The 12,124-nt window shown below is 55.1% G+C and overlaps 4 protein-coding genes across 4 annotated transcripts; 2 read left to right on the top strand and 2 right to left on the bottom strand.

Annotated features, from left to right (window-relative positions):
* Positions 1 to 724: 724 nt before the first annotated feature.
* J3D65DRAFT_605113 (1,4-alpha-glucan-branching enzyme) lies at positions 725 to 3,175 on the bottom strand (the record flags this gene model as incomplete). Its single annotated transcript, XM_066798329.1, has 8 exons — positions 725 to 751; positions 802 to 1,432; positions 1,478 to 1,813; positions 1,864 to 2,558; positions 2,606 to 2,718; positions 2,774 to 2,873; positions 2,925 to 3,049; positions 3,103 to 3,175. 8 exons carry the CDS (start codon positions 3,173 to 3,175, stop codon positions 725 to 727), a joined length of 2,100 nt encoding a protein of 699 aa, XP_066653132.1.
* A 337-nt stretch (positions 3,176 to 3,512) lies between these two features.
* On the top strand, positions 3,513 to 5,958 carry J3D65DRAFT_632399 (P-loop containing nucleoside triphosphate hydrolase protein). The gene is made up of 2 exons (XM_066801016.1): positions 3,513 to 4,247; positions 4,302 to 5,958. The coding sequence occupies exons 1-2, from the start codon at positions 3,833 to 3,835 to the stop codon at positions 5,708 to 5,710; spliced, it is 1,824 nt and encodes a 607-aa protein (XP_066653131.1). The 5' UTR covers positions 3,513 to 3,832; the 3' UTR covers positions 5,711 to 5,958.
* A 2,101-nt stretch (positions 5,959 to 8,059) lies between these two features.
* J3D65DRAFT_632394 (uncharacterized protein) lies at positions 8,060 to 8,926 on the top strand (the record flags this gene model as incomplete). Its single annotated transcript, XM_066801015.1, has 2 exons — positions 8,060 to 8,320; positions 8,385 to 8,926. Coding segments are annotated over exons 1-2 (617 nt in total), but the record flags the coding sequence as incomplete, so codon positions are not given.
* Positions 8,927 to 10,762: 1,836 nt separating this feature from the next.
* Positions 10,763 to 11,934, bottom strand: J3D65DRAFT_669784 (uncharacterized protein; the record flags this gene model as incomplete). Its single annotated transcript, XM_066803228.1, has 3 exons — positions 10,763 to 11,062; positions 11,111 to 11,373; positions 11,424 to 11,934. The coding sequence occupies 3 exons, from the start codon at positions 11,932 to 11,934 to the stop codon at positions 10,763 to 10,765; spliced, it is 1,074 nt and encodes a 357-aa protein (XP_066653129.1).
* Between the last annotated feature and the right edge of the window lie 190 nt (positions 11,935 to 12,124).

The following is a 12,124-nucleotide window of genomic DNA, read 5'->3' as shown; positions in this document are numbered from 1 at the left end:
AGAAGATTCGTGCCGACGTCGAAGGGCGGAGCTTCACACTCTGCCGGACGAGTTGACGCCAAGAGCAGCACGTGATGAGCCAGTAACGCCGGAAACACTCGGGTCTTCAGCAGCTCCAACAAGCTTCATCTGCGTATTTACTGTTTGAATGCACCATCGAATGCTCCAAGGTGCTCGACAGGAGTAGCTTCTTGCACAACTGTCGTCTTTACCGCTTAACCGTCCTCGCCGACGTGGCTGGTACAGACATGTTTGCCTCGGGCCTCCCCGACTTGCACCGGCAGCCTTTGCCCCGATTTACGTCCTCGCCAGCCTTCCCCTCGCAGCTTGCTGGTATGCTGACCACGGCCGGCCCTTTCTACCATTGCGGCAAGTCGAGCCGCCTGGTCAAGCAGCTCGCATGTCAACCGCTTCTCGAGAGCGTCAACGCGCCTGTGCCGAACTGCGGATACATCACTCATGGCAAATTCAAGGCAAGCCCCCGCGTTGGGGCCGAACTCGGACCAAACTCCATTCGCCTCCATTCGTAACCGCTCTCTCGGCCCCTTGGATGCTAGCAAGGTCAAGTTTGGGCCAAAACTCCCCTCGACGACTATGAAGAGGGGGTGAGTTGAATTTTTGTGAATCTATGCCCATCTGTAGCTAGCAACCAACGCCTTCCATCCGACATCTCCATCTCGCATCCACTCCCGAAACTTGTCCGTTCGACCCCTCCTTCTCACAATTACAGGGTATTTTCGAGCGCAAGGACCTATCGATGTTAGCTCCATCTTGAAAATGCCACCAATGGATACGACTTACAATTGCCGTTCTTGAAGGAATGTAGACCTGCAAAAAGTTTTTGCGGTCATTCCAATTGAATGGTGTCGTGAAGAAACGCGTGGTGTCGTCGACGTTTCCGTGACCGCCAAAGTCCTTTGAATCCGTATTGATGACGATTCGGTACGTGCCTTCTTGCTCGACGCCCACCCGGTAGTCAGTGAAGCTGCTTGAGGGATGGAAATTGAAAATCCAAAGCAGCCCCGCACGCTCAAAGACAATGACCTTGTCTCCATCATGCTTGAGACTGATATATGCCTGAGGGCTGTGGAGCCAGCCATACTTCTCCTCGGTCCACTGCATCTTGCTGTCGAATTCGTTCAAGAAGCGGTAGCGAAGTAATTGGTCATCCACCAAGTTGAATTGTCGACGTGCGTAGTGGAAGCTGTTGCCGTTGCCTTCGCGCGGAAAGTCGAGCCACTCTGGATGGCCAAATTCGTTTCCTTCGAAGTTGAGGTAGCCCTCTCCACCAAGGCCATGGGTGACGAGGCGAATCATCTTGTGGAGCGAAAGACCTCGGTCAATGGCCGGTGTTAGCTCAGTGAGGACAGACATGTTGGTGTAGAGCTGAGCGTCGCAAAGCCACATGAGCAGTGACTTGTCGCCAACGAGCCTACAAACATCAGCCTTGAACAAATCAAGCAACCGGGACACTTACGCTTGGTCGTGGCTCTCGGCGTAAGCAATCGTCTTTTCGCCGTGCCGACGATTGGTCAGAGTGAAGGTCAGGGCCCCCATGTCCCAATCAATGTCTTGCTTCTCCTTCAGCCACTTGATGTAAAGATCCGGAATCGCCATGGCCAGTCTGTAATCGAATCCGATCCCGCCCAGAGAGAGCGCAACGCACAGTCCTGGCATGCCAGACACGTCTTCGGCGATGGTGATGACGCTAGGGTAGAGACTATGAAGCAGCTCGTTTGCCAGCATCAGGTACACAACGCCCTCTTCGTCAACGTTGTCACCAAAGTACTCGTGGTACCCTCCGGAGAAACCCCTAGACAAATTCAGCATACACACGATAAGAGGACTCGAAATCAGACTTACGTTCCGATGCCGTGGTGGGTGTACAGCATGCTCGTGACACCATCGAATCGGAAACCGTCAAACTGATATTCATCCATCCAAAAGCGAAGATTGCTGAGGAGAAATCTCAGGACCTCGTAGCTGCCGTAGTTGAACAGCCTGCTATCCCACAGCTCATGTCTGCCTTTTGCACCTTCGTGGAAATATTGGTGATCGCTGCCATCGAACATGTTGAGACCATCCAAGACATTCTTCGACGCGTGGCTGTGGACGACGTCTAGCAGGACGGAGATGCCCATGCTGTGGGCCGTGTCAATCAGTTCCTTCAAATCATCGGGGTAACCGTAGCGGCTGCTAGCCGCGAAAAAGCTGTTGACCTGGTACCCAAAGCTGGCGTAGTAAGCATGCTCCATGACAGCCATGAGCTGGATGACATTGTATCCCAAATGCTTGATCCGGGGGAGAACATTGGCCGTAAACTCTTTGTAGGTCGCAACCTTGCCCTCGGGCGATGAAATGCCAACGTGGGCTTCGTAGATGCGGGCGCTTGCAGGCTTGGGCGGCCTCGGATGCTTGAAGACATACTTTTGCTCCTTGGGTGGGTTCCAGAATCGGGCATCGTAGACGGGGGAGACGGAGAGCTCTTGTGTTACTCGTGTAATCCATGCGGGGATGCGCTCCTGCCGCGCATGGTCATTTGGAACGACCAGTGATATCTGTCAAGCCATTAGCCTTGCATCCCAACCACGGCAAGCTGCAGTACCTTGATTTTCGAATCGTGCGGAATGGCAGGCTGGCCATTGACGGCGGGGAGGATGATTTCAAAGACGCCGAAGTTGTCCTTGGTCATCTGATGCGAGTCCCGGTTCCAGCCATCTGTGAGATTTCACGTCAGTTGTTGCCATTGACACTGCAAAAGCGGACGGCTTACTGAAATCGCCAATCAGATAGGCGCGCAGGGCGTTGGGGGCCCACTCGCGGTAGACAATGTCGTTGTTTGCGTTGACGTTGAACCCGAACTTGTCGAATCCCTGCAGGCGGGATCAGCACAGGCGCTGGGGGGGGAGCTTCCGCCACCTTACCTTGCTGAAGCTGGCCAGACCACCTTCATTGTCGCCAATGGTCTTGATCCAGTCTTGGGCCTTCTTGTACCTGGTGCGGAGACCGTCCTTGAAGGGCGACAGCCACGGATCGAGGGATACAATGCCTGGTCAGGTCAGACGACGGCGCAGCGGATTGGAGACGGGCGAGATAAGATACCGGTGCCATCAGAGGGCAGAGAGCCGGCAGAGTCGCCCACGACCGAGTTGTCAGAGGCGTTGTTGATTTCCATGGCGGGTGGGGAAGATCAGAGTGGCATGCGGAGAGGAGTGGGTACGTTGAGGGATGGTTGAGATGAGCACAGCAAGCAGACAACGCGACGGCGGGCGAGGCTTAAGTAGAGGCTGCAGGTGTAGCGGGTAGGGATTGAGAAGAGTATGAATTCTCTCCACCTGCGGGCATACAGTAGCGCATTCCCTGCGCCCAGTCGCCTCTGAGATGCACCCGCACCCTTTGGCAAACATACGGCTCGCCCAGACGTCATCCGCCGCGCCTTGCCGCAACGGGGCTAGCCCCGCCTGGGGTAAGGAGCTTGGATCGCGCGCGTCAAGAGCTCAATCACGACGGCACCGGCACCCATCCATGGCCGCGAACATCTCGACGTCGCTCTCCCTCTCCCTCTTATCTCCTGTGCCTCGCTGCCCCTTCTCGTCTTTCTCTCTCCTCTCATCGCGGCCCCAGCCTCCTCTCTGCCTCTGCCCGCTGCCTGTTCCCCGCCGCGCTGACCCCGCCGCGCTGACTCAAGCGGGTACCCGCGCTGGAGTGAAGCCATCGCCATGCGATGAGCCTTCATTTCATACATCTCGCGCAACCCTGCCACTGACGCTGCTTACAAGCTGAGGACTGCCTGCGTCATCCGACCACGACTGCTCCCGTTCGGTTGCCCAACATGGCTTTTGCTGCCAGCCTCACCATACACTCGGCGCCTCCGCTCCGCCTGTCCTATCTCTCTCTGGCTTCCATAAGTCGCGGCTTCAAAACCTCGGCCTCGCGGTCGTCTTCGGGCTACTATGACCGCGCAGACTTTACCAGCGGCTTCACGAGCACCTATGAGCCTGGACTTCCAACTGCGGGACCCCTGGGAGGAGCGAGCAACCTCGGCGCCCCGCGGCTAACTCCAAAAGCGCTCAAGCAACATCTGGACCAGTTTGTCGTGGGCCAAGAGAGGGCAAAAAGGGTCCTGAGTGTAGCCGTATACAACCACTACAAGCGGGTACAGGAGCTGCAACGGCTAGAAGAAGAGGAGAATGAGCGCCTGCAGCAGCAAGCCCGGAGAACCATGGGGCACCGCCACCCAGTCGAAGGTAGCCATGGCACCGCCGACAACCTCTCGCGCGCTGCTGACTTGTCTGCTTCAGATGAGTTCCCTGGCCAGCAACAAACCACCAACGACTGGGACCATTCTTACCCTGTCGAGCCTCCCTCTCCATCGCCGGCGCCGCCCGCCCACCCTAAACTTGGCGATGCACCCATAGTGGATGAAAGCCCCATGACCATTGAGAAATCGAACATTCTTCTGTTTGGACCCTCGGGAGTTGGAAAGACGTTGATGGCCAAGACGCTTGCTCGGGTGCTTGCTGTTCCTTTTAGCATGTCTGACTGCACGCCCTTTACCCAAGCGGGATACATTGGCGAGGATGCCGACGTCTGCGTACAAAGACTCTTGGCTGCTGCCAACTACGACGTCGAGGCCGCTGAACGAGGCATCATCGTGCTGGATGAAATAGACAAAATAGCCACGGCCCGCGTCAGCCATGGCAAGGACGTCAGCGGAGAAGGCGTTCAACAAGCTCTCCTCAAGATTATTGAGGGTACAACTTTGCAAATACAAGCAAAGCCTGAGCGGGGCGCCGCTAGCGGCCCCAAAAGTTCTGGAGGACACCCCTCGGGCTACACCTACAGCCCACCTGGTGGTACTGGTGGCGGAGGAGCAGGCGGCATGAACACGGGACAATCACCCCCGCGGAGTGAAGTCTTCAATGTCCGCACCGACAACATCCTGTTCATCTGCGCCGGGGCTTTCAACGGTCTGAGCAAGATTGTCCTTGACCGCATTTCCAAAGGCAGCATTGGCTTTGGCGCACCAGTCCGCGCCTCCAACCCTGAAACTGGAGCGATGGAAACGGCTTTCAAGGGCGAAGAGGCGCTTTATCGCAAGCACGTTCCCTTCTACATGGCTGATCCTCCGTCCAACTCCACTTCGTCCTCGGCCTCCAGCCGTGACATCAACACTCTTGATCTTGTTGAACCCGCTGACCTACAAAAGTACGGCATCATTCCAGAACTTGTTGGCCGCATTCCCATCTCATGCGCACTTTCGGCACTGGATGAGGATTCACTCGTGCGGGTCTTGACTGAGCCGCGGAACTCGCTTGTCAAGCAGTATGAACAACTCCTGTCGTTGTCAGGAATCGAGCTCAAATTCACTTCTCCGGCGCTCCGTGAAATCGCACGAGCGGCCGGCAAGATGAGCACAGGCGCCCGTGGTCTGCGCACAGTGATGGAGCGCCTGCTCGGTGAAGCCATGTTCGAGTGCCCAGGCAGTACGACGAAGCACATACTGCTGACGCGGGACGCGGCGCTTCGGAGGAGTCGACCGGTCTACGTGAGCCGCGGCCAGCAACCGCGGTTCCAGGCCATGTTGGAGAAGGAAGAGGAGGAGTGGAGGCGAGAGCAGGCTGGCGACGGCGACAAGGAAGGCGAGCAGAGCATACGAGACTTTCAGGAATACAGGCAGCGATCTGCTACAGCAGGTGGTGCTGCTTGAGCATGATGGGATAGTTTCATGACAATTTTTATATAAGTAGGTAGGCGAGGACTGCGGATCTGGGAGCACTTTGGGACGGGGTTGATTGTGCGATTGGCGTTTTGAAAGGTGGATGCCATCATATTTTGGACAGCCATTGGTAGAATCTTTGTGGGATCAATTCATTCCGGCTTAGCCATTTGGTGTAATCCTCTTCATTCATCATTTAACACGATTTAGAAGATCTGGAGGCATGGCATGATTGCGAAATGGATGGTTTGCCCCAAACCCGGAGCATTCGTGGCTTCCAACACCAGGAGAGAACCAGAGAACCCCTGCGGCGATCTCAAGGTATGGTGGTCTTGTGGCTTGCAGCCGCTGCGAGCTCCCTCGTGCTTCCCCTTTCCCTTCCGACTTTCACTGATCCCTTTACCATCGCCACCCCACCGTCATCTAACTCGTCTGGTCTGTCTATCCACAGCGCACGCGAGCCAGGCGAGCCAAGACCTGACGACGAGTGGCGCAACTACAAACCCGTTCGTCTCAGCCGTCTTCGGCCTTGTCCGTACGACACGCTGCATCCGCGTCTCATTCTCTCTTGCATCGGCTTGCCCGACGGCAAGACAGTCACTTTCATTCTCTACCACCACACGCAACGCGGTGGAGTGGGTCCAACTCGAACATCAACAAAGAAAGAGCTGAGGAATACGGCGCGCGTCAATTTGGGGAAGAGACCGCGGTGCGTCCGCAGCAGGCGCAGCCTGTTGTCGCACTGCATTTTTTTTTTTTCTACTCTCTTTCGCGCTCGCTCGCTCGCTCGATCCCGCATGGTACATACATATGCAAAGGCCTCGCACGCGCCGCCCACGCCCACACCCACACTCGCAAATTTAGTCTCGGGTACCAAGGTGTGTGTGCACGACTGCTGATCTCCCTCGAGGCCCAGCAGCAACAGCAGCAGCAACCAGAGGGTGCACAAAGCAAACCCAAGCAGGCGGACTCGCAGTCTTGCTTTCAACGCTTTTCCTCGCTACTGTTGGGCACCAATGCCCTATGATGGTTGTTGTCTTTGCTACGAGACTAATGTACGCGTGTAGTGTGGATGCTCGGTCAGGAGATTTGGACATGAGCTCACTTGAGAAGAATGCGGCGGTAAGTGGAGAAGTCGTGCGGCCGCCGGGTGACTGCTGGAAGCTGAGGGATGCTCCTTACGCTCCTCCTCCTCCTCCTCGATGGTACGCTCTCCGTCAGCTTCGGAGAAAGTTCAGAGGCCGACCGTCACAACGAACCACCGCAGGCAGCCCAGGCAAGGAGCTACAAAGCTTATACGTCAAAGGCGTTTTTCCCTCGTTGCCATGGTTGCCATGAGCCGTTTTCAAGTGCCTGCGTGAGAGGAATCAGAGGTTAGCGTAACGGTTGGTCGTGAGTCACGTTTCGTGAGCTACTGGACAGCAGCCAATCGGAGGATAATGCATCGTGATCAAGCAGTGACCGGCGATGATCTGCTGCAGCTATTTCTTGGGCCCATGGTCTGGAATGGTACCGGCCACATCCATCACAGAAGCAGAGGCAAAGCGGAGTCGCAAGCGTGTGAGACACAGAAAGTATACCTCCAAAGTATTAATATGCAGATTAAACATTAGGGTGGTGATGAGCAGCAGAGGAGAGTAAGTCTAGACTCTAAAAAGCAAGGACGCCCGTTCGAAAAAACTCCTGCACTGAGAAAAAGTCCAATCATTGTTCCCCAATTTTTTTTTAGCTCCGTCTATGACATCTATCAAATCTTCAGGCAGCCGTTCTGCCAACGCCGTGTACGTGCGACCATCCTGTCGAGGATGGTCGCAGCCGAATGATTTTTGAGACCGTGAGGGATTTTTTTGCGTTGATTGAAGGTAGAGGTTTTTCGGTCTTGCTCTTTCTGAGGACTGACTTGTGACTGCTTCCGAAGCTAATGTCAACATTGAGGATGCTTTGATAAAGTGTTTACTGAGACATACCAGATGCTGGAGGTGTTGATTTAAGAAGTTCCCTGAGGCGGGTCTCTGGGCCACGGGTCCTTTGGACCACGCTGTGCCTGGCGAGTTGCTTGAGAGTTGTTCTGGGAAAAGGCCATGTTTGGAGCGGCGGAAAGAGGTGAAGTGGAGGTTTTCAGGAAAGTCTTGATGGTGAGAACTGTTGATGGCTCGATGGAATGAACTGATGATGCTCTCCAGGTGAATCCCACCAACCTTTATATACCTTCTCCAAGCAAAAGTTATGCCTCGCGGTGCAAGCACCGTGACGAGGCCATTGTCGAATGAGGCTTTCTGCTTGACACCCATGCGGGATCTCCGGCGCATGCAGATGTTACCTGCATACCATTCGCCACAAAGGAATAAAAAGATTGCTTGGGACTTGCGCGACCTTCGGGACGGCCAGTCGCCTGAGCACGAATGCAGTCCGAAAGACACGACCACTTGTTCTGCTCCGCTCCGCCTCGACTGCACCTCGGACTCGACCAACAGGAAAAGCAAAGTGACAAGCTTAGCGCGCCCTGGGTGGGCAAGAGGGCGCTCGGACAATTAATCTTGACCACGTTTTGCCTCACCGTGGCGCTGCCGTGCTCGTTTTCCCCTTTCACCGGGTTCCTAGGTACGTCAGGTCGTGATCACCAATCAGGCCGGGGCTGAGTCTTAGTTCACTTCTCATCCTCCAGCGCTGTCCAGATATCCGGTAAAGACCAAGTCCTTGACCGAGCCACGTCTCATGACATGCCGCGACGTCAGCTCCCTGCCGCCCAAAATACATGGTGGCGTTTGGCGGTTCTTTAGGGTTCGAGCAAAGACTTTGCGCACCGCCACCGTATCTTCTGGTGTTCCTGCAGACCTCTATGAGATGGCTTACGGCAGCTCCGTCGAGGTGATTGGCCCTGCGAGGGATCTTTCGATCTGTGGGCTGGAAAGGTCCAATCATCCATTATCCCGAACCAGGGCCTTCGATTACCGCGCTTGGGGGGAGAAAAGGTCTCAGGCCACAGACGCACGCTGCTGCTGGCAATCGAGCCCTGTGCTTCCTCAGACGAAGCGATTTTCGGAGGAGGATCCGTCTTTGACTCCGTATAGCGACAATTCTAGCTGACGGTGTTATTTGAGCAACCACGGGCTGGCTTCAAGCACGCGTTGCTCACCAGTCAGACGGTGACTTTGGCGAAGCGTGTCTCCTGACTTGCTTTAGCGCATCTCTTGGAAGCGACGGAGCGCGGCTTTTCGCTCACCAAGATGAACTCTCGTAGTAGATACGCCGCTACTTGGTACCTCCAGGCAGGCGGGCATGACTCCGCGGTCGGCGGTGTGGATGACAAGCTGATGAGAAGGGAGGGTGTCGCGCCGAACCGCATGCAGGGGATGAACGCCTGGATCCTCTGCGCTCCATCGCTCCGTGAAAGCTGAATGACGTGCAGTCGAGAGGAGCTTCCGGCGTCTGAATCACACTCGAGTGGTTGTCCTGCAAATCCAAAGTAATTGTAGGGCTGCGCCAAGCAAGACATGCGCAGTCCCGAGCCGAGAGATACTGCAAAGCAATGTACCATAGGTGAAATATTGCAAGCCACCCACCTCGCTGCAGAAACCTGATTTGCAGCTCAGGCAGAAGAGGCTGATGGGCCGGTCAAGCTGCACGACGCTGGGATTGCCATGCAGTGTACCTCATTGGCTGCAGCCAGTTTCGTCATGAGCATTCCAACCTATGGCTTCACCTTTTTTCAATATAGCGCTGGCAGACGGCATAAATTGTAGCACCCCAGGCAGCGCGCTATATTGTTGAGAGGTTGCAGTCATAGCAGACGCATCATGAGCTGTTCTGTCTGCTCCCGTGGAATTGGTACGTACTTTTTGCAAGTCTTGCATTTACGGCGCTGCAAAAGTTGTAACCCGCCGCGTCTTGCAGATAAGGCCCACCGGCCTGGGCGTGTAGCCTCGAGATTGACCGGAAAAGCAATTTTGTGAATGCCTGTGGTCTACTGGAAGTCAACATTCCGTGTCCAACCCGCGGTAGCACTGTTCGATCTGACACTAGATTTCGAGTCCAAATGTGACGTCTTCTACCTCCGGCGTGATGATGGAAGTCTGGCAAGGGTTGTTCGCGCGAGATGCTGCAATTTCGCGGCGCCGGGTCCTCCCGCGACATGCAGCAGCTCCAAGCCCAGACCTCGCATTTCCTGGATGCGCGTGCTGCACTCGAGCGTAAACGAGGCGCCCTGTTATTAATATCCAAAGTTGCAGGTGGGCGTTCTTCTCAAATGATTTTCCACTGAATGTTTGGGTACGACGAGAAGGGCTCTAGTATGAGAGTACACGATTCAAGGCCAGTCAGTAATGGGTTGCTTTCTGTGCGAAGTTGATCGCCATACACGCCGCCACACCCGTCTCCCATGTGGTAGTCACACGAGCAGAAACCGTGTAGTGTTCTTGGAATGGAAAGAGATTTCAAGATAGGAAAACAGACGACGACGGGCGGAGGAATGCTCCCTGCCTAGATTCCAGAACTCCACTTAAAATCGAACTGATGATTCATGGTGTGACAAAAGCTAGTTCGGTTTTACCGAACCAGCAGCCGGTGAATCTAGTGAGCATTCAGAAACGCTGGCATTCCGACAGTTGCCAGCGGGAGGGGGCATGTGGACACCGGCACCTGCTGTTGGTCGATCCTGGAGGGTTGGATCTTATTGTTGAACTGCACCGCATTGCAGAATGTACAGTATTCGAGCTTCACCTCCAAATGTGAGCAATCACCATTGCCGCTTTGCGCTTGACTGTGAAACGGTGGTTGGAGCAAAACTGATCGTAGTTGATTCTCTGAGTGGCACTGCTCTGGTCCGGGTAGCACAACAACCGCGAGACCTTTTTCCGGCATCTTACAAAGCCCTCCACCGTGTTTGAGTGGATTCCAGACTGTTCCTCATTTTCAGGACTTGGAGAACTCGAGGTGGCCACCGCTCCGGTCATCGAAGCGGGAAAGGCGTTGGATGTTTCAAGTCCCCCGCCCGTTGGCGGTTGCCATGCAAAGATGCAATATTTGTGAGCCTCCAAGTCTCCATTACTGAACCACAGGCCTTCCGGTGACGGGTAAGCCCCTCTCAAGTAGCTCATCTTCAATGAGCTTCCACCTGCCAACCTCCTTCTCCTTGTCAATTGGGGTGACTCTTCTGTCCACAATCTTGACGTTCGTCAGCTCCTGGAAGCGAGAGCTGTTCTTCAAGGTTTCAGCGAGCTTCTCCTTCTTCGTAACGTTGATTTGTTTCTTGATGGCGTGAAGTAAAAGCACTGGGTCGTTGCTCTGTTGGAGAGCAATGTCGGAAACGGGAATTCCGGTAGCTTTCAAAAACCTCTTGGCAACCTGTTGGCGTCAGCATGCAATCCGGTCAAAACCTGCGCTTGAGATTACCTGGAACTTGAATCCGGGATCCCTAAGTGATGCATCAAACCAAGCAGGTTTTTCGCCCTCCAGCGCCTGCGCGTCCTTGGTCTTCTTGATGTATCTGAGCACCAATTTTTTGTTCCTGTCGACGTCCAATTGGACCCGGTCTGTCCAATTTGGCTTTCCTCCCTGTTTCGCCGCTATGATGACGTACCGAAATACTTCTTTCTGAGCAACCACCTCGATCAGCGCCTTCCGGAGTGCCGCCTGGATATCGCCCGCCTGTTGCTCTGGGTCTGCGCTTAGACGACTGTGAGACTGGAGTCAGCGCTTCTGGTACCATCCTCGCACAGAGCAGTCCAATAGGGGCCTACTTGCCCTTTGAAGCTTGGTATCGACTTCTGCTTCCAAGCCCAATCGGGAGTGCCGACCCATTCCAAACCTTCCCACGTCCTCGCGGGCTGATATCCGTCTCCTGATGATCGGTTGATTCTCCTAGGTCCCACTTTCGGCAAATTGGTGTCCTCTTCCGCTTCCGCGGTGGTCTCGGCAGTCGCCGCTTGTCCTGGCCGTACCGGCTTCGATTCCGTCTCTTCAATCTGGCGCATGGGCGATTTGGGGTCGTAAGGATCTTCGCGACCAGGCGGTGTGGCGGTGCCCCATAGCTTCCTGCGGATGGCCTCGAGACCTTGGCTTGACTTCTTGGGCAGATCGGCGGCGCGCGTCGACGAGGTGGAAAACGGCGCGGCTGTTTGGCGGCAGGTGCTGCAAACGGGGGAGAAAGCTGAAGGTCGGACGGTAGATTCGAGCGTGCGATCAATTGACCGCGTAAGACGAGTGAGTTGCCGCATTTTGGTTGTGGAAGGCGACTCGATAATGCACAGATGGAGGTCGTGTTGGGTTGCGGAGCTCCAGAATTTCGGAGGTGCCAAGATCTTCACGTGACCGGCAACGTTTTCTCCAAGCGTTCTCGTCGACCATTCTCTCACCACTTTTCCATCTATGGCTTTGATTTGCAAACATCTGAATTTGCCCTTGTTC

The sequence above is a fragment of the Phyllosticta citribraziliensis genome (assembly GCF_038025025.1).
Source record: "Phyllosticta citribraziliensis strain CPC 17464 chromosome Unknown J3D65scaffold_9, whole genome shotgun sequence".
Taxonomy (NCBI): domain Eukaryota; kingdom Fungi; phylum Ascomycota; class Dothideomycetes; order Botryosphaeriales; family Phyllostictaceae; genus Phyllosticta; species Phyllosticta citribraziliensis.
The sequence above is the reverse complement of the archived record's forward strand: the minus strand, read 5'-3'. Positions and strand labels throughout refer to the sequence as shown.